At 49.2% G+C, this 20,398-nt stretch overlaps 8 protein-coding genes across 8 annotated transcripts; 4 read left to right on the forward strand and 4 right to left on the reverse strand.

Moving 5' to 3' along the window:
- Positions 1-445: 445 nt before the first annotated feature.
- N7481_004738 (Zn(II)2Cys6 transcription factor) lies at positions 446-4,071 on the forward strand (the record flags this gene model as incomplete). Its single annotated transcript, XM_057263957.1, has 10 exons — positions 446-510; positions 597-768; positions 819-895; positions 945-1,049; positions 1,128-1,453; positions 1,513-2,408; positions 2,458-2,699; positions 3,111-3,679; positions 3,909-3,973; positions 4,036-4,071. The coding sequence occupies 10 exons, from the start codon at positions 446-448 to the stop codon at positions 4,069-4,071; spliced, it is 2,553 nt and encodes an 850-aa protein (XP_057125618.1).
- Positions 4,072-4,631: 560 nt separating this feature from the next.
- N7481_004739 (uncharacterized protein) lies at positions 4,632-5,171 on the reverse strand (the record flags this gene model as incomplete). Its single annotated transcript, XM_057263958.1, has 1 exon — positions 4,632-5,171. The coding sequence occupies one exon, from the start codon at positions 5,169-5,171 to the stop codon at positions 4,632-4,634; it is 540 nt and encodes a 179-aa protein (XP_057125619.1).
- A 495-nt stretch (positions 5,172-5,666) lies between these two features.
- On the forward strand, positions 5,667-7,247 carry N7481_004740 (acyl-CoA dehydrogenase family protein; the record flags this gene model as incomplete). Its single annotated transcript, XM_057263959.1, is given in 7 exon segments — positions 5,667-5,801; positions 5,864-5,899; positions 5,948-6,278; positions 6,338-6,562; positions 6,624-6,713; positions 6,768-7,034; positions 7,045-7,247. 7 exon segments carry the CDS (start codon positions 5,667-5,669, stop codon positions 7,245-7,247), a joined length of 1,287 nt encoding a protein of 428 aa, XP_057125620.1.
- Positions 7,248-7,830: 583 nt separating this feature from the next.
- On the reverse strand, positions 7,831-10,291 carry N7481_004741 (acetyl/propionyl/methylcrotonyl-CoA carboxylase subunit alpha; the record flags this gene model as incomplete). Its single annotated transcript, XM_057263960.1, has 2 exons — positions 7,831-10,024; positions 10,083-10,291. 2 exons carry the CDS (start codon positions 10,289-10,291, stop codon positions 7,831-7,833), a joined length of 2,403 nt encoding a protein of 800 aa, XP_057125621.1.
- Positions 10,292-10,781: 490 nt separating this feature from the next.
- N7481_004742 (acyl-CoA carboxylase subunit beta) lies at positions 10,782-12,624 on the reverse strand (the record flags this gene model as incomplete). The annotated part of the gene is made up of 6 exons (XM_057263961.1): positions 10,782-11,015; positions 11,101-11,393; positions 11,444-11,694; positions 11,762-12,143; positions 12,196-12,363; positions 12,441-12,624. 6 exons carry the CDS (start codon positions 12,622-12,624, stop codon positions 10,782-10,784), a joined length of 1,512 nt encoding a protein of 503 aa, XP_057125622.1.
- Positions 12,625-12,932: 308 nt separating this feature from the next.
- Positions 12,933-14,816, forward strand: N7481_004743 (acetyl-CoA synthetase-like protein; the record flags this gene model as incomplete). Its single annotated transcript, XM_057263962.1, has 4 exons — positions 12,933-13,284; positions 13,334-13,612; positions 13,669-13,708; positions 13,763-14,816. 4 exons carry the CDS (start codon positions 12,933-12,935, stop codon positions 14,814-14,816), a joined length of 1,725 nt encoding a protein of 574 aa, XP_057125623.1.
- Positions 14,817-15,258: 442 nt separating this feature from the next.
- N7481_004744 (aldolase) lies at positions 15,259-17,156 on the forward strand (the record flags this gene model as incomplete). Its single annotated transcript, XM_057263963.1, has 2 exons — positions 15,259-15,713; positions 15,785-17,156. The coding sequence occupies 2 exons, from the start codon at positions 15,259-15,261 to the stop codon at positions 17,154-17,156; spliced, it is 1,827 nt and encodes a 608-aa protein (XP_057125624.1).
- Positions 17,157-17,414: 258 nt separating this feature from the next.
- Positions 17,415-18,893, reverse strand: gel1 (1,3-beta-glucanosyltransferase gel1; the record flags this gene model as incomplete). The annotated part of the gene is made up of 2 exons (XM_057263964.1): positions 17,415-18,609; positions 18,703-18,893. 2 exons carry the CDS (start codon positions 18,891-18,893, stop codon positions 17,415-17,417), a joined length of 1,386 nt encoding a protein of 461 aa, XP_057125625.1.
- Positions 18,894-20,398: the final 1,505 nt, after the last annotated feature.

A 20,398-nucleotide genomic window follows, 5' to 3' on the forward strand; every position in this document is an offset into this window, starting at 1 on the left:
GGCATTTGCAACCTTCATCAGTGGTGAACAAGCTGATTGGCTTGTAGTTTCTCTAGGTTAATAGAAATTGAGATAACAGGAGGGGCAAATGAAACTTCGCGTGACCTATCCCAGATTTGAAGTTGTGGTTTCTCACATTACCTATCCAATTGGGAAGCCCAATTCCCATGAGCGTCACCCGTCAATACTGTGGGACGACCGATGAGCATATCCGAGTTCATAGCGAGGACTTAATCGCCGTTTCCAAGGTTTCTTACCCCGGAGCAAAGGATCCCTGGATATATTTAGTTTCCGGGGAAGAACCAGCCAACGCGGGGCCGCTGGTTTCCGCGCGTCACACCGTCAACTTTCCCCGCATTTTCTTCTCCTCACCAACTTGTGCCCAAGTGTTGTGCAGTTTCTATCGCTTTGAACCCCATCGCGATCGCGGGGAATTATTTCCGCTATGGACATGTCTTTCGAGTCCGCACAGGGTATCAAGCGCATAAGACAAGCGTGTGCGAATTGCAGGTAAAGAAGATCCTTCCTCTCAGGGGCTTGCCTGCAGCATTCGCCATATCCAGACTGACATCTTGTGTAACGTGAAAACGCTTTAGACGCAAGAAGACAAAATGCTCTGGAGAACGTCCTATTTGCTTCCATTGCCGCCGAAACCGAATCGCATGCCTCTACGAACCCTACTCTGCGACAATAGTGGCAGAACCAAACCAACCAGGACAGCCACTACAGCCACTACCGACCACGAATAGTTACCAAGATTCTAGCAATGTGTGTTCTCGTGAGCCTCTGGACCAAGCCAGCGCTAACTCCAGTGATAGACGGAACTTCTACACCGAATAAGTACCATTGAATCCCGACTCGCGGAGCTCAGCGAGCAGTCAACACGGCGAAACGAGTTCGTTTTCTATTCGCACAGAGCGTTGGTGATATGCTGACGACTCCAGTTCCAGCGATAATTTATTAAACCCATCACAATCAGGGAGCGATATTTCGCCATCAATAAGATCCCCGGACCTGCACACGAACTTCTCACAGGCGACCAATTATTCGTATGTCTACATGTGATCCAAACAAAGGCAACGAAGAAAACTCTACCTCGGCTAACAATCAATCTTGATGCTTGCTAGATCATACCCTCCACTGCCAGTGCTACAATCGGTTATAAACACATACTTCAGCCATTGTCACAACAAACCCTATTCGTTTTTCAAAGAAATATCATTTCGAGAAAGACTGGCCAATGGCTCTCTTCCCCGGTGCTTAGTTTTGGCACTTCTCTCGTCCGCCGTTAGATTCTCCGATCATGATTACTACACGGGGAAGCCACAGGCTTCATCTGAATACGCGAGAGAATCGTGGTTATCAGTTCTAACAGAACATATGGCGGTGGAAGAAAATCTGAATTTACATGTCGTACAAACTGTGAACTTGCTTGCGGTGGTAGACTATACTGGTCAGTATAGTGCAATCTGATGGTGATGAAATAAACTGACAACGCTTTCTGTACTTTAGCTGGTCGCGTGAGCTCTGGATGGCTGAAAATTGGACTCGCTGCGCGGATTTCACAAGACCTGCATTTGATGATGGAACCGACCGGTTATTTGTCTTATGCAGAGCAAGAGGAACGACGCCGGACCTTCTGGTCGGCCTATCTCATAGATAAGCTGATATCATGTGGCCAAGGACGTCCAATTGTCATACAGGATGATGATTGTTATGTGCAGCTACCCTGCGATGAAACCACCTTTCAAAATGGTACCTGGAAACAGACAAACACCTTGAGTGAGCTACTGAATTGGAACGCAGAGGTCATTGAAAATCCTAGCCCCTTTGCTCTGGTGACGCTCATGGCATCGATATTTGGACGTTGCACAAGATACGTGCACCGAGACAAAAAGTCAGATCAAATTCCTCCATGGGATACCAAATCAGAGTTCTCTGCGATCAAATCTGCTTTGCTCCTCCTGGAGTCATATTCCAAGATTAGCGATCGGAAAATCTCGGACATCCTGCACGAGACTCACCCAGACGAGAAAGGGCAGCTGATATTCGCCCATACCCTTTTTCACCTTTGTCATTGTCTCTTGAATCACCCGTTTCTTGTTCGCCTGCGCCTGAAACCATTTGCCAAGGCCCCGAGTAGTTTCTCAGCACAAGCACTCCAAGATGGAGCAGGCCATGCCAGACAACTGCTCGATCTCCTACGCGAAGCTACAGAAACTGGATGCCGAATAGAATCCTCCTTTTATGCATACTGTATTGCAGTTGCAGGGTCAATCAATTCCCTGGCATCTCATTTCGAACACCAGAGTGTCGCCCGGCGCCAGTCTGATATTCTTTACTATTTTCAGCAGAGCCTCGATTTTCTGAACTCACTGGGAAAGTTCTGGACACATTCCGCAAACATGGTAAGTATCTCTGATCCCACGGATTGGACAAATCTAATGGAATTTCCAGGCCGTCCGCCTCAGTGACTTTCACAGCATTGCCGATCAATTCTCTGGTCTTCTCGATCCAGCACGCCTAACAGAGGATCTTGACGCATATCATGAAGACATACTGTGGTCCATGATAGACTACGGGATTTTGGGCTCAGATCCATACAAAAGACCCCTGATACCAAGACCCAGCACCTCAAATATTCCCTCGCCAGATTCATGGGCTCTTCAGTCGAGCTTTAATATGAGCGCACCATCTCGGTCAGCTCCCGATAACACGGGCATTTTTGATGGATTCTCGCCTACAATGCGACTTAATGAGGTTGAGCATCTTTTAAACTGTAGTCCTGGGGCCAATGGATTAGTCTGAATCACACCCCCTTCCGATCGTATCGTCGGACCGTCGGACCGAGATAATGCCGGGGCCAGCCGAACTAGAGATAAAGGGAACCTGTTATTATCATGTAAATAGTTTAATATTCACTGAGATCAATCAATCTGTCTCGCATAGGCTACGCAATAAAAATGTCGACAAAGAATAATCTTTCGCCTTGGAATAGTGTACTTTCCGGGACCGGGGCCGCCATCCTTGCGAATTTTCTGGTCTATCCACTTGATATGTATCGTTCTAGTTTTGCATCCTACTCCAGGGGTTCTGTCTAATTCCTCTAGTGTTAAGACACGGCTGCAGATTCAAGTCCAAGAGCGCGATAAAGACGGAACCAGCGACTGTGGATCAGAAACTGGCCCTCAGTACGATAATGCTGTGGACGCAGTGTTTAAGATCATCCAGTCAGATGGATTCCTAGGGTTGTATAGTGGCCTGGCTAGCTCTGTTCTTGGCACCGCATCTATGAATTTTGCATATTTCTACTGGTCAGCGGCTGCGCGAGTCCTGTACGGAGCGATGCTTAAAGCCCGTGGTCGCGCAGATGCAAACAGCATTGTGAAAGAGCTGGGCCTCGGTGCTGCAGGCGGCGCCATGGCCCAACTCTTCACGACTCCTATATCGGTTGTTTCGACGCAACAACAGCTGGGCACAAAGATCACGGGCAAAGAATCTATCTGGAGATCCATGAAAGCGATACTGGACAGTGATGATGGATGGACTGGGCTATGGACTGGGCTGAAGGTAAACCTGATTTTGGTCATCAACCCTATGATCACGTACGGTGTTTATCAATGGCTCCGGAATATCTTAGTCAATGTGAGAAAAGACCTTGGCTCTTTCGATGCATTCAGTGAGTTATTATTGATCTTCATATGGTCTTTACCAACGATTTTAACATGTTTCAGTGCTTGGCGCTCTATCGAAGATAATAGCAACAATTGTGACCCACCCACTGATAGTAGCCAAGACTATGTTGCAATCAAAGTCTGTGGGATCACAGGGGGGAAGGCCTTTCAAGGGGGTTCACAGAAGTCCTCATATACATCCTCCGAAAGGAAGGTTTCTTACGACTCTACAAGGGTCTTCTCCCGCAAATTACCAAGGGATTTTTGGTGCAGGGACTGATGATGCTATTCAAAGAAAGGTATGTCTTAGTTCTAGGCGTTTATCGATCGATATTTTGGGATGTTTCTCACATTATTGCAGAATGGAAACGCTTCTCGTGCTGGCCATCAAAACTAATAGCATGCGGCTTGGCATGAAACGAGCTAGAAGATAAAGCGTCTAGACATGGACGTCGACGAGTGCGCAGGCGGGGTTTATCGAGAGGTTGACAACTGAAATTTGGTCCGGAACTCGGCATGGTCACATTGTTTGTCCCGGCGATTCCGGATGAAGCGAATAGTTCTTATTGGCGGATTGGGACCCTGAAGGATCTGTAGCTTGGTGCTAGTTCTTGGCCCAGGGCTAATTGCTTGGCTCTTGATAGTCCAGACTGATGCCAAGGGTTGGGGGCCAGACTCGTAGGGCAGAATGTCTCATTACAGACCCTTGTATTTCGTGGTATGTAGTACTTGGCAACTTGAACATTTCCAGGGTCCTACTGGGCTCTCTCTGAATCCAGAAATTAATAACAGACTTTGATATATGTATAAAACGTACTCATTGTATTTCGAAAACATTTGCCCAACAAAATGGAGGCAGTATAGACTTCTCTATGATACAGTACTAGGTTTCGGATAACATCCGAAACGAACCGGAACCAAACAATGTCCAACTGAGATTTCAACGACCACCATGAATCACAGCACAAAGAGAGCTGCAGCGAGTGCCGCACCTCCTAATGCAACATCTCCAGCCGTAGCAAGAGGCATGGCCGCGTTCGAAGTCGGTGTCGAGGCCTGCGAACCTGAACCGGAGGTGGCTTCCGAGGTAGCCGCAGAGTTGGTAGTAGTCGCGGTGGTATTGGTGGGAGTAGCTTCGGCTTTCTTCGATGCTGAAGAGACCTGAGAAGAATAGTCGCTGGCTGCCAGTGTGTAGGGAACCTTTGCGACACAGGTCTCTTTCAACGTGGCCCAGCGACTGTAATCATCGCCTGTGGTCGTGGTCGTGGCGGTTTCGTATAGCAGTGCCGTGTTGGTGAGAGCCTCTTTGTAAAATCTCATGTCAGAGACACAGCAATAGGCGTCTGTGTCATTGACGACCATGTCGCCGGAGCAACATCTTGTCTCCTTCCAAGTGTTGGGAAGCCAGCCGACTGGACAATCGTAATCCGTGGTATTCGCGGCATACGCAGCGGCTGAGACGAATGCTGTCAAGAGAAGGGCTTTGAAAGATGCCATTTTGGTTGTGATTTTCAAGTCGGTGATGTTGAAAAATTGAAAAGGGTGCTTGTTGAAGATTGAAAGGGGTGCTTGTTGAAGGAAATAGTCTACGAGCTCGCTAGCCTGGGGCGCAACCAAGACCCTAAGGTGCTCATAACCGCACTAGTAAAGTATTATTGCGTGAGATACCGCTTGGGTTACTAGCTATTCGAGGGGCCTTGTACCATATCACAAGATGTAAAATTGTGGCAATATTGATGAAATTCGATCACGCAGCAATGCCGAGAATGGATGAAAACAAGAATGATTTCACATGGCTTTAGATTTCCCTGCCGGTCCGCCTCACGCGCGCAGATGTCAGGTCGGTCCGCTGAGTCCGGGGTTTCGGGTTCGGTCCGGCCATCTCGATGCTTACATGTAATAATAATTAACCTTGGAAGGCAAGTAATTTCCGCCATAATAAAGCTCCCACCCAGACAAATTGACATTAGCTGAATTACCAAGAAAAACGGAATGTCTGTCTCGAATACCCCCTTCGCTGATCCGCTTTGGCTTAATCGCCAAAGCAGTCCGTACTACAAAGAATCGCATCGTCGGCTGCAACGAGAAGTTCGCGAATATGTTGACAACAACATAACTCCATTTTGTGTATGCAAACTTTTCAATCTCCGGTCACCCTGCCATTGAAGCTAAAATTTGTTTCTTCGTAGGAAGATTGGGAGAAAGCAGGCTCTATCCCCCCCGAGGTTCGTGATGATTCGAAATACTCCTATGGCACTTCCTCCGAATGAAAGACTGATGGGGACATCATTCAGGTTCAAATCAAACATGCGGAGCTAGGGTACACAGCAGTTGCCTCATTCCCATTGGCAGCGGAGTATCTCCACGGCCAACGACTCCCCGGCGATATCAACCCTCTAGAGTGGGATGGTTTCCATGATTTAATTGTCATTGATGAACTGGCTCGCTGTGGCTATCTTGGTATAGTATGGGGTCTAGGATGTGGAAATTCTATTGGTGGTCCTCCTGTCATACAATTTGGCTCTGAGGAACAAAAGCACCGATTTCTCCCAGAAATGCTCAAAGGAAAAATCAGATTCTGTTTGGGGGTTACTGAGCCGGATGGTACGTCTTGTCGCGCCTTTTGAATTATTTCTCGATCTAATTGAACCTTGAACATACAGCGGGATCTGATGTTGCCGGGATCACTACTACCGCCGAACGGAAAGGAGATGTCTATATTGTGAATGGTGCGAAGAAGTGGATTACCAATGGCATGTGGGCGGACTATTGCACGGCTGCTGTCCGGACAGGCGAGCGTCCCCAGGACATATCAGCACTTATAATCCCTCTCAAGGTTCCTGGAGTTACATGCAAGAGAATTCATAATTCTGGGGTTCATGCAAGTGGTGTGTACTACTCGACACTATGCAAACTACCAGTGACTTTCGCTGATCATTGATTTTTCAGGATCAACATACATCGAACTAGACCAAGTCGAGGTCCCTGTAGCAAACTTACTCGGAGAGGAGAATAAGGGATTTCCTGTGATTATGAACAGTACGTGCTCTCCCCAGAGGTTCCTGTCTTAACGTAGCGCTGATTCCAAGTCAGACTTCAACCACGAGCGGCTTTGGCTTGCATGCACCTCTCTTCGCATGGCTCGCGTTTGTGCAGAGGACGCATACCGACATGCCATCACCCGAGAGACATTTGGTAAAAAGTTGATCGAGAACCAGGTTATCCGCTCGAAGTTTTCTGCGATGGCCCGGAGCCTAGACTCTGCCTACGCATGGATGGAACAACTGGTTTATATGCACCAAGACACAAAGGAAAATGGAACTGATGCCGGAATGGGGGGGCTTGTTCGCAAACCTCAAGGTACTTGCAGGGCGTACCCTAGAAATGGTGAATAGGGAGTCGCAGCAGGTGATGGGCGGCCTTGGCTACTCTAAGAATGGCCGTGGAGCTCGCATTGAGCAGGTCAGCCGGGATGTCAGGGTTATGGTTGTTGGTGGAGGTAGCGAGGAGATCCTTTCAGAGTTGGCTGTTAACCAAGAGATTAAACACATGAAGAAGCAGAGTAAGCTTTAGCCCGAGAGCGAAGTTGAAGTCGTTTCTTTTTTGAAAAAATAAAAATAAAAATAAAAAACAAAAATGACAATTGTATTTTTTGAATCTGGAACTTGAAATCATTTAAATCGGTCAGCCTGCTTGAAATTTGTTAATGAACATTCGCATTTTACTCATCTAATTGGCAATATCAACTGAAATAAAGAAGTCATAGATTTCGCAAGAGGAGCAAAAAGTGATATCGGATTACGGCGCTCGATAAGCGCAACCGGCGCAATGCACGTTCCAATGGCAGACTAGTAGCTACCTGTGATGGAATAGATATTAGAAGCCGGTCAAAATTGGTGGGAAATAGGAGGTTTCAACTTTGTGCAACGCCACTGTAAAATAAACCTAGATACAGCTAGTGGCTTTGGCTTGGAATTAATTGTTTGGCACTAGGTGGCTAAGATCACAGCGAAGTCGTGAATCTGAATTGATTGTATTGATAATGCGCTCTTTGCTCTCGAAATCGCCGATCGTCGAATTAAGAAGTCATTTAAGGTTTTCTACTATCAATACAAGCGATTTAAACTTGGATAGATTCATTCATTATGATGGAGCTCTAGACAACAGTGCAAAGAACCTTTCCATCTTCAACGGCATCCCCTTCCTTCCACTTCGTCTCAAATTTACCAGTAGACGAAGCCGCTATGTTGATTTCCATTTTCATGCTTTCGATGATCATGACAGAGTCTCCAGCATTGACAGAATCTCCATTGCTTTTCAGAATAGAAAGGACCTTGCAGGGCATTGGTGCCGTCACGGTCTTCTGCTCAGGGTCATCCTTGGACTTGGCAATGGATCGAATACTGCCCGCAAATGAGAGTAGCGTGTCACGTTTCATCTCAACATAAGTCCCAATCGCCGGGATATGGCAGTAGATTTGCTGGCTCTGATCCACTTGTCCGATAAGCGTGTGCGGGCGAACCGAAGGAAGGCAAACATAAGCCGATGTTTTCACACCACTGATGGACACAGTCATTTTGGAAGAAAGCCACGACTCTACGACAGCCGTGTTACCCTCTGCCGGCTGCCATGATTCTATGCAAGCTTTGTATGGAATTGAGTTGACATATTCCCCTTTGCGAATCTCCTGACTGATCTGGTTGTACTTCATAGAAACTTCAGTGGCGGCAGATTTCGAATCATTCTCGAAGTCCTTGTCATCCGGCATAGACACAACAAAAGCTTCTGCTATGTCAGCTGGTGACTCCAGGCTCTGAGCCTTCCAGATACACAGCGAACTTGGAATAGTTTCCTTGCTCTTGTTGTGGTAAGGCCAATCAACTGCGGTAATCACGTCACAGTGCACGTTAACAGGATCGAGTCTCTGGTTTCGAAACTGTCTCCGCACGTTATGGAATGGCTTTGTCTGCAAAGACTTCGATACATAGTCAGGTAGATTTCGAACCGCTAAGCTTGACATGATAGAAAGAACAGGCTCAATGTCAGCGGCCTTTGGCAGGAAGCATGGTTGGAGAAGCTGCTCAATGTTGTTCGGGATGAAAGACGTTGTGTAAGCCGGGTCATGGAACTCTTTGTTCGATAAACAGGCTTGGAGAAAGAGTTGGTTTGTTCTCACTCCAACACAAGCGGTAAGAGAAAGAACCATTCTCATCTTCTCGATGGCGAGAGACCTCGTAGGTGCCCAGACGACCAGCTTGGCAATCATGGAATCGAAATAAATTGACACCACTGATCCACTCCGAATAGCTGTCTCGTAGCGAATATCCCTTCCCGGGGACAGAACACCAGGAGCAGGAAGCCACAAGTGCACTTTGCCATGCTCTGGGAGGAAGTTGTTTTGCGGACTTTCAGCCGTCAGGCGACACTCAATAGACGCACCGTGCTGGGTGACGTTATCCAGAGCTGGGATAGTACTGAGGTTTCCACCGGCAGCGACGAAAAGTTGCAAAGATACCAGATCAAAGCCAGTTACCTCCTCGGTGATAGGATGCTCCACTTGTAGCCGGGCATTGACCTCCAGGAAATAGAATCTACCTGTTGACACATCGAAAATAAATTCAACAGTGCCAGCATTCTCATACCCGATCAAGGAGCCAATCCGAACCGCGGTATCACTCATCTCCCGTCGTGTCTTGTCATCCAAGAATGGACATGGCGTTTCTTCGATGACCTTTTGGTGCCGGCGTTGCACTGAGCAGTCTCGGTCGAAAAACGAAACGACTTTGCCGTGTGAGTCGCCCATAATCTGGATCTCCACGTGCTTGCTGTTCTCAATGTACTTTTCCAGAATGCAGTCGCTTGAGCCGAATGAGCGACTGGCTTCGGATTGTGCACGCGCAAGCTCGTCTTTCAATTGACCAGCCTCCCTGACAATGCGCATGCCCTTACCTCCTCCTCCAGCGGAAGCTTTGACCATGATTGGGAACCCGATCTCTTCTGCTGCTGTTTTGAGAGCTTCCGCATCCTGACTCGAGCCTGAAAATCCAGGGATCAAGGGAACCTCTGGGGCGTGTTCACTTAAGAAGACTTTCGATGATCTCTTGTCGCCTAGTGATGACATAGCACTGGCGGATGGCCCGATGAAGATCAGACCGGCACCACGGACGCGATTCGCGAAGTCGGCATTCTCGCTGAGGTATCCGTAACCAGGATGAATAGCCTGGGCACCTGCTGATAGTGCCGTCTGTACCAGCAGGTCGATGTCCAAGAAAGGGTTCACCTTCCTTTTATCAATGCTCCCGATGTTGATGGCCTCGTCGGCATCCGTAACATGACGTGACAATGCATCCCTTGGCGTATAAGTTAGCCTTCAGTGCCCAGATAAAGACGAATCCCAATTATCCTTACTCATCAGCATAAACCGCTATGCTGCCAATATTCAGTTTGCGACATGTCTTGATAATTCGGCAGGCGATTTCACCACGGTTCGCAATCAGGACTTTCCGGAGCACTGGGCGACCATCACCCCCCAGAGGCGGCTGTGCCACAAACAGTGGTTTGCGAAGGGGAAACGCATCGCCATCTGTCAAACTATTGTCGTTGGTGATTCCAGGCATCGTGTAGTGTTTCGGGTGGGTGCTGCAGCTCCCTCAAAAAGTTGTTAGAGATGGGTACGAGGCTGGACTACAACGCGCATAACAGTTTCCATAGAACACCACTTACTATAATAATGTGGGCCTCCTTCCACTGGCTCAGTCCGGACCGCCAGTTCTAGGGGACCCATCGGACCGTGGATTTACGTGATTTGATTGGTTGATGGCTGACTTGTATGCAAACGCCGGTCCGAACGGACTTGCTCGAGTGGGTGGAGATACCGGACCGGAGCCAAATCTTCCAATCAAAGAAGTTGGAGATGCTACAATTTTCAAAGTATGGTCGTTTGTTAGCTTCTTGCTCCTCATCTTATATGCGAGACTTGTTTGACATTCATTACTAAGGGGGGGTTGTTAAAAAATTGAATATTTTGCTTTAGTTCACATGTCCGAAATAGAAATTGAAAGATCTACGGAGTATGCGATTCGCATCTGTTTACACGTCTGAAGCTATTCAAATTCTCGCCAGTCCCATATGCGACTCTGCGCCACGAACACCTTGGAGAGAAACCACTTCCAAGCAAATACCCAGCACATCCCGAGTATCACGAGGATCGATGATGCCATCATCGATCAGCGACGAGCTTGTAGAATAGGACTCGGCATCTCTTTGTGCCGTGTCCCTGAACGTCTGAATCTGCTTCTGTAGTTTCTCCGGTGAAAGCGCCTTTCCCTTCGACTGGGCACTCTTCAATTGCACAGTTTCCATGACACCGGCCAATTGATCAGCTCCCATTACGCTACATTTCCCGGTTGGCCAGGTGAACAGGAACCTGGGCTTGTATGGCCTCCCGCACATCGCGTAATTGCCTGCTCCGTAGGACGCTCCTGAGAATTATGGAGATATGGGGGACTTTCGAGCAGCTGACGGCGGATACCAGTTGGGCGCCCATCTTGATGATTCCGGCGTGCTCTGCTTTGGCTCCGACCATAAACCCTGTCACGTTGTGGAGGAACACGATCGGTGTGTTTTGTTGATTGCAGATTCTTATGAAGGCCGCAGCCTTTGCAGCCTCGGTAGGATTGATAACCGAGATTTGGTTTGCCACGATACCGACAGGATGTCCTGCGGTTAGGATTAGCATTATTTCGAGATGATATCGGGGATTCTCATACCCATTATGTGTGCCCAGGCCGTGATGATATTTGGTCCATACTTGGGCTTAAACGTGGAGAGACGCGAATCATCAACAAGACGGAGTAAGACTTCACTCATGTCGAAGGGCTTTCGAATGTCTGGATTAACCAGGGAGAGCAAGTCTTCAACTGGATAACGCGGTGCCGCAGGTTCTATCAGCCCGAGTGTTGGTTGAGTGCGCATTTGCAGTGAGGCGACCCATTCCCGAGACTTCTGAATAGCATCAAACCTAGGTGTCCGATGTCAATACCTAGGAAAAGCGCAATGTCAAAAACATTACTCGGAGGCAAACTTACTCGTCGGTCGCGATTTGGTCTGCAAGTCCTGTCATTGTAGCATGGACCTTAGCTCCTCCCAACTCTTCGGCTTCGATAACCTCCCCAGTGGCCATCTTGACCAAAGGTGGCCCACCAAGAAAAGCCTGGCCTTGGTTTTCAACGAAGATGGTGTAGTCAGATAATGCTGGGTGATAAGCGCCTCCTGCAGTCGATGACCCAAAGACAATTGCGCAGGACGGTTTTCCTGCGGCTGATCTCTGCGCAAGGTCATAGAAGAGCTGGCCACCCTTGTGGAAAACGGTGCGTTGCTGCGGCAAGAAAACGCCAGCGGATTGCACGAGAGAGATGAGTGGAAGATCGTTCTCAGTCGCGATCTCCAAGCAACGGTTTACTTTCAAGACTACGTTTTGAGTCAGCTCTGACCATCTGTAAATTGTGGAAAAGGAGCATACCAGTCATGCTGTTCCATGCTCCTCCTTGGGAGGTCGGCACATGGGATAGAAGGAAACACGGCTTGCCACACACATTTCCGATGCCTGCGATGATATTTGCCCCGGGTGTAGATTCACTGTTCTCGTATCCAGCGAAGGCGCAAACCTCCAAGAAGGGTGAGTCCTGGTCTAGCAGAAGAGAAATTCGGTCACGGGCTTTCTAGTCAGCAGTAGACATGATAGGTAGCACATGAGTCACGACCTACGTAAGAGTTGGCCACGTCGTTGATGTCGAAGAAGAGAGGCATCATTTCCTTCGACGGACACTTGTTTGAGGGCATCTTCAAACTTGTCAAGAATGGGTGTCCAGCCTTCCTTATTCGACTGATATTGCTCTCCGCGAAGGTCCAGGTTGGCGCTGATGCTGGGGTATGATGATCCAGTCGTCATTGTGGGAAGGAATTCTTTGGATGAATGACTATCAGCTTTCAAAACTTTGACTGTTTTAACGCTGTGGGTATGTCATAACTTTGTTGAAGGGAAGTACAAAATACAAAATAACTACGGGGCGGACTTGGAGGGGGTTCGGTCCGGTGCCCGGAATCGGGGCTGAAAGTCACGGAACGGACCAACTACAAACGAACTAAATTCAATGAGCCTGTTTTTGCAATTTTAATACGCAACAAGAGAGTAGCCTTCTATCCACTCTCTTTCAAGTCTTCTCATTCTATCTATTTCATCCAAACTCGTTACCCATCATGACCCCTACACCTGCCTTGGTTCACGGTGCCAGAGAGCCACCTCTATGGTTCAAGACCTTGGGCTCACTGATCGATGAGCAAGCAAATCGTTATGAGCATCACACAGCTGCTGTATTTTCGTGGCAAAATGTGCGATTGTCCTATCGCCAGTTGGCAGATCGGTCGAAAATACTCGGCAAGGCAATGCTTGAGATGGGTCTCCGAAATGGTGACTGCATTGGCATTATGGCAGGGAATTGCTATCAATACATCGAGGTGTTTTTGGCAGGTGGTCGTATTGGATGCCCAGTCGTTGTACTAAACAACACATACACCGCCGACGAGCTCAGAAATGCTGTCCAGAAGAGCTGTAAGTCATTATGATATCTCACGTTGTTCATCTACTGATTGGAACAAAGCATGCAAACTCGTCTTTCTTGCGTCTGAAGTCGGCTCTCGAAGCCTGTCGGAACACATTAATATCCTTCGCGGGTCAAGTCGAAAGAACCCCACCCTCCCTGATCTGCGTCGTGTCGTTTGTCTCGGGGGTAGCGAAGTCGGCGAGGCCGGACTTGAGATGCAAACATACAACACTTTCACCTCGAACGGGTATTCGGTTTTCATGAATGACTCTGTCTTGAAGCGTGCGGAGTCTTTGGTTCGCCCTGATGATATTCTTAACTTGCAATTCACCTCCGGTATGAAGACCAATACAGCCGCAATTATTCCTTCCAATTCTCATCAGATCCCACAGGAACCACCGGTTCTCCAAAAGCAGCCATGCTAACTCACACGTGAGTCACCTTTCCGGCCCAGAAAGTTGATTATATATGCTCACCTCATACAAGAAACCTTATCAACAATGCCCGGTTCGTCGGGGATGCAATGGCTTTGACCCATGAAGATGTCCTCTGCTGCCCACCACCTCTATTTCACTGCTTTGGCCTTGTGCTAGGCTTCCTCGATTCATATACGCATGGTAGTACCATCGTATTTCCTTCCGACTTCTTCGACGTGAGAAAGGTTGTGGACGCACTTGTGGAAGAGGATGTCACGGTGCTCCTAGGCGTTCCAACAATGTACATGTCCGAGCTGGAAGTCATGGAAAAGACAGGGCAGCGACCACGACGTCTTCGAACCGGCCTTGCTAGTGGCTCGACGGTTTCACAGGGCTTGATGGATCAACTACGTGAGAAAATGGGAGTCGAAAAAATGCTCATCGCCTATGGCATGACGGAGACTAGTCCCGTTACATTCATCACGTCGCTCAGCGATCCTGAATCAAAGGCGACCACGACTGTCGGTAGAGTGATCCCGCATACTTCTGCAAAGGTCATTGATCCCAACGGCAAGTTGCTTCACAGAGGTGAACGGGGCGAACTTTGCACAAGTGGGTTCGCTTTACAGAAAGGCTACTGGAAAAATAAGGAAAAGACCAAGGAATCCATGAAGGAAGATGAGAATGGCGTTCTTTGGATGCATACCGGTGATGAAGCCATTCTTGATGACGATGGATATGCCCATATCACCGGGCGAATCAAGGACATCATTATTCGCGGTGGTGAAAACATCTTTCCCCGAGAAATTGAAGAAAGGCTCATGCAACATCCTGGGGTCAAGGAGGCCAGCGCTGTGGCTATCAAGGACGAGAGATACGGCGAGGTAGTTGGATGTTTTTTGAAAGAAGCCGAGGGGACTCAACGTCCAAAGAATGAGGAACTGAAGAAATGGGTGGGACAGCTTCTTGGGCGTCACAAAGCCCCTGCATATTGCTTCTGGCTTGGCGATGCTGGTATTAGCAACGACTTCCCTAAAACCGGCAGTGGCAAGATCAAGAAGCACGTTCTTTGTGATATCGGAAATATCCTGGTTCACAATGGGCCCGTTAAAGCCAAGCTCTAGGAATTTTATTCATTATGGATCTTGAATCTCTTAGGCATTTGCCCAGACAGAATATCTACTGTAACCTTGGAACATTCCCGATTAGGCCACCCGCCCTAGTACTAATAAACCTCACCTCTTTCTTGTCCCGCACTTCCCCAGGAAATAGCGCCGGATACGCCCCGCAACGTTTCGCGACAGGACTAGAGCAAAATGTGCCATTTGACCAAAAATTGCGCAAGCACAGTTTTGGCTAGGCTGTACGTACGTTGGTGCTTTTGCCTCGACACAAAGTTCGTCGGTCCGGTCATTCCGGTCCGCCGGACCGTTACATCTGAGAACAACAAATGAGGTCACGACCGAAATGCGATCCGATGAAACAAAGCAAACGCATTCAAAGAATGTTCTCACGATAAGCGAAGAAGCTCCTCTAAATCGGAATATCTCACAAACTCCAGTCGTAATGGCCCAGCAATCACCCCCAGTCAGAATTGTGGAAGTAGGACCACGCGATGGACTACAGAACATACGTGATTCAGTCCCAACTCAAACGAAATTGGAATTGATTCGACGACTTCAAGCGACAGGTCTCTCTACTATTGAGTTGACATCTGTTGTGTCGCCGCGCGCCATTCCTCAACTGAAAGACTGTCGGGAGGTGCTCCGGGATGAGGAGTTGAAGAAATTTCTACAAAATCCACGACTCCGATTACCTGTCCTTGTTCCTAATGAGAAGGGTCTAAAGATTGCTATTGAGCATGGCGTTCGAGAGGTCGCTGTGTTCGTCAGTGCGACCGAGGGATTCAGTAAAGCCAACATCAACTGTACCGTGCAAGAAGGGATTGAAAGAGCGAAGCGAGTGGCTGCATTAGCCTTAGCTACGAAAGAAGCCGGTGAATCCCAGATTGCAGTGCGTGGGTAAGTTATTTGAAAAGAATCATGACCTGTGGTTTTCAGCGCAACGAATTAGCACGTTCTAACTCTCCCAGCTACGTCTCCTGCATCTTCGCAGATCCATTCGACGGCCAAACGCCACATTCCGCAGTGCTCCATTGTGTACAGGAATTACTTCAAGCAGGCTGCTACGAGATAAGCCTGGGCGATACCCTCGGCGTGGGATCCCCGTCCAACGTGCACAGTCTACTCGCCTACCTGAAAGATAACAATATCCCTCTCTCCAAACTGGCTGGGCATTTCCATGACACTTATGGACAAGCTGTCGCCAATGTCTGGGAGGCGTATACCTGCGGTCTTACCGTCTTCGACAGCAGTGTTGCGGGACTAGGCGGGTGTCCATTTGCGCCTGGTGCTAAGGGCAATGTCGCAACGGAAGATTTGGTGTACATGTTCAATAATGCTGGCATCTCTACGGGTGTTGATTTAGCCCGGTTGACTGAGGTGGGGACTTGGATATCGAAGCAACTGTCGATAACTAATTCGAGTCGGGTGGGCACGGCTCTAATGATTAAGAGCAGCGCCAAGCTTGTTTCTGGCTCTTCCAAGTCGCAGCACACCAAGCCTCTTCAGTGGACTTTGATCTCCGAAACGGATGGGTTGTTAATTCATCGCTCGGGCGTCAATCTCAAGATCACCCTTGACAGGCCAAAGAACGGCAACGCATTGACAGCCACGATGATCTCCGATATCACTAAAGCCGTGACAGACGCCAATTACGATGCAGAAATATCTCGGATCGTCATCACGGCGAATGGCAAGTTCTTCTGCACAGGTATGGATCTGGGCAAAGATAGTACGCCTGTTGCGCGAGGTGGATCGGCTAGCGATGCGCAGTATGCAAGATTAACTACGCTATTCGAGGCCATCGATACTTCGCCGAAGGTGACAATTGCTACCATCAACGGGCCTGCGTTTGGTGGAGGAGTCGGTCTGGCTTTTGCTTGTGATATTCGTATCGCCACAAACTCGACAGTCATGACTCTGAGCGAGGTGAAGTTGGGTCTCTGTCCAGCGACTATCTCTAAATATGTCATCAGGGAATATGGGCTATCGTTTGCGAGGGAGGTGATGTTGTCTGCGAGGCCAGTTAAAGCATCCGAGTTAATGACTCGGGGGATCATAACCGATGTTGTGGGAAATATAGAGCAGTTGAATTTGAGGTTGGATGCGCTGCTAGACGCATTGAGGATTGCGTCTCCCAATGCGTCACGCATGTCGAAGGAACTTATTCGGCTTGCTTGGAAGGATGGTGGAGGTGAAAAGCAAGCTGCGGGGATCAAAACACTCTTCGACGAGATGATGCGGTCCGATGCTGATGGTGCACATGGTTTGAGGGAGTTCGGCTTGAAGCGAAAGGTGGATTGGGACGCACATACTCTGCAACAAGGAAAGTCGAAGCTTTAGAAAGAGTTTGTAAATTTAAAGTCTCAACAGAAACTAGAGCAGTGTCTGGATATGGAACAATGTATGTGTTTTATAAGAATCATATTCCATAGAAGTAGCCGGATTATGGCCTACTGTACACTGAAACCCCGTCAGAGGTCCATCCAACGAAATCCAAACAAAGCAAGTGCCTAGCAAAATAGAGATGCAATTCGCCGCGCGAGAAACAGAAACGGCGTTTAAGTTAGAAATAAATTAGACAAATTTGTCGAGCAAGGTTTACAGAAGAATCATACCAGCGCCGACAAGGGTCGACATGGCAGTCACCAGGGAGACGGCGATGGGGGCAGCGGAGAAACCGAAGGTAGCAGGGCGGACAGCGAAAGCAGCACCGGAAGAGGTGGTACCTCCGCCGGAGCTGCTGCTAGTGCCAGTGGCAGAAGTACCCTCGCCGGAGCCAGAGGTGGCAGTGCTAGTGGATTGGGTACCAGCGTTCTGGGAGCCATCACCCTTGAATCCATCACCCTTACCAGCACCGTTCTTCAGGTACTTCTCGGCGGGCTCGGGGATGGCGGGCAGAGCGTCACCGGAGACGGCCCAGTTGGGGGCGTTCTTCTTGGGGCAGGGGTTGGAGCCACCAGTGGCGTTGTACTGGCCATCACCGGAGGGGTTGTCGGTCTTGTCGAAAGCAGACTTCAGAGCATCGTAATCCTTGAGAGTGGTAACCTTGTCATCGGAGATCTTGACGAGACCGTATTTGCTGCCCTCCTCGGAGTACTCGTAGACGAGACCACCGGAGTAGACACCGGTCATCTTGGTGGAGTAGAGAGTGGCAACCTCCTCGAACTTGCGGGTGTTGGTGTTGCAGCCGTACTCGGACAGGAACAGGGGGAGACCGTAACCGGTGAAGTTCTTAACCTTCTGGTCCCACTCAGAGGTGGTGAAGGAGGAGGGGTCACACCAGGAGTAGTCGTTGAAAGCGAAGAAGTCGGAGCGCTCGTCATCAGTACCGCAGTTCATGTACTCAGCCATCTCGAGACGGTTGGTGTTGACATCAGCGGCGGAGTAACCAACGGGGACCTGACGGAGGTCCTGGGCCTTCAGGTAGGAACGGAGATCACGAGTGACAGCCTTGACGTAGGGAGCAGCCTTGGAGGAAGGACCGTCGTTGATGACCTCGTTACCGGAGAAGAAGGCGAGGGTGTTATCGTAACGAGCGAACTTGTCGACGGTAGCGAAGATGTACTGCAGGTAGACATCGTTGTAGGAGGTGGCGGGGTCCTTGCGGTTCAGGGAGTACTTGGGGGTGTTGACATCCAGAACAAGGTAGATGCCAGCTTCAGCCAGAGCGGACATGCACTCATCGTGGTCGGCGGAGTTGTCGACGGAGTAGACACGGATGGTGTTCAGACCAAGGTCCTTGAAGTTCTTGATGTCACGCTTGCAGCCCTCAGCGTCAGCGATAGGGTCGGACCTAATTGATTGATGTGTTAGATTGGATATCTTTGTTGATGTTTTTTTTTTGGTTTTTTGGCACTGCTATTGCTGTGTTGGGTGTGAAACGTACAGCTTGGAGGATCCACCAGGCTGGTAGTCGACACCACGCATGTAGAAACGCTCCTTGCCCTTGAAGAAAGCGTTACCCTTCACAGTGATAGGAGTAATGTCGCTGTCGCGCTTCTCAACGGAGGGAGCAGCCTGGACGAGGCTGGCGCCCAGGGTAAGGGCAGTAGCCAGAGAGATAAAGTTGGCCTTCATTTTGGTTGTGGTTCTAAAGAGTGTATTAAGGTGAGATGAAATTCCAGAGGAAGAAAAAGAGAATTAAAGAGTGGTTAGAAAAACGAAGGACGACAAGAATGTGGGAGAGAGAAAGAAGGGAAGAAGTTAGCAAGGGGGGGGGAAAGACACTTTGTATGACGGGGGGGAACCCTTTCCCTTCTTGCTTGGCCCCGGACGACACACCAACACACCAACACCCTACGAGACTTGAGCATCCACTTTTACCCTCCCACCCACTTTATCCCCCGACTCTCATTGACCGTCACTGGTCGATCGCCGTAAGGGGCCCAGGGAAAAAGTGGATCTGACCCTGAAACTGGCCCCAATCTGTCGTTGGCCACCCCCTATCCCGACTCTCCCGCCAGGGTCTTACGCCTCTACATGCCCAGCAGACCACACTGCAATGAGAGGCACGTACGGAGTAACATTGTGCCAATGTGCCAATGTGCCAGCGGCAGTGCCAACACAGTACTCCGTACTCTGTACCACTACCAGTACCCATGCACCCAGACTTATCTGCATTGTCGAGTGGAGTGATGGCTGAGACCCTTTCTATTTACATTCGCCCTCCCCCTCCTCTCCAGGCATCGATCAATTGACGCTCCCGTCCGCTGTCCCCATATCCCTGATCATCGGCATCTCATCTACCTACGCGGTACAGTGTATGGAGTACAGTGTTCATGTCTAAATGCTACCCCTGGCGATGCGCGCTGGGTATTGGCTTGGCAGCGAGACGCGAAGTCTAGGCGGTGGGGATCACAGCGACGATCGAGGGAATTGGGCCAGATTGTGCTGCTGCGCCTCAACACACCATCGAGACCCTGGATGAGAACAAAAAAAACCCTCTTTTCATTTTCGGGGTGTCTCATCTTTTCGCTCTCCGTTCTCTCCTACCCTGGCCCGTCATCACACCCACTCTCTCCGGCTGGCCGCCTCGCATCTAAATTGCTCCACCAGGCGTTGCTCCACCGTGGCTGTCGCAAGCCTGTCTCACTCGCTAGTGTGGTGCGCGACCAGATTTGCTGGACCCCTCGGGTAACACAATTGGCCAATGATCGCCCACTTCAAAGCATCTATTCATAGCCGGCATGACTTCGCCAGGCAGCACAAAAAGAGCATGTGCAATTTGTTCTGGCTCGCTCCTTGCGATAGGTCAATTGTATGCTTCAGCCCAAACATCAACCGTGGATTATCGACCATTCAAACATCACATTGCCCATCGGCGACTAATCTAGCCCCGCGCTAACCATTGGATCTGTATCCCGCATGACTGACTAATGTAACAAACACCTGCCTCCACCAGAATATGTACTCGTACATGTACATTGTCTGGCCAGTACATATATTTCCGATCGTAGCCTATGTATCTCACAGCCTTGGGTGAGTAGATCACTACTCTATATCTCGATAAGATAAGGCTGTCCGTCAATTTACACGCGTCAAGCTCATTCCTTGTGGCCGTTAGAGGATTCTTTAATTGCCAA

This window comes from Penicillium waksmanii, assembly GCF_028829765.1.
Source record: "Penicillium waksmanii strain IBT 27052 chromosome Unknown utg000004l:1.0-5674109.0:1.0-5678898.0, whole genome shotgun sequence".
In the NCBI taxonomy this organism is placed as follows: Eukaryota; Fungi; Ascomycota; class Eurotiomycetes; order Eurotiales; family Aspergillaceae; genus Penicillium; species Penicillium waksmanii.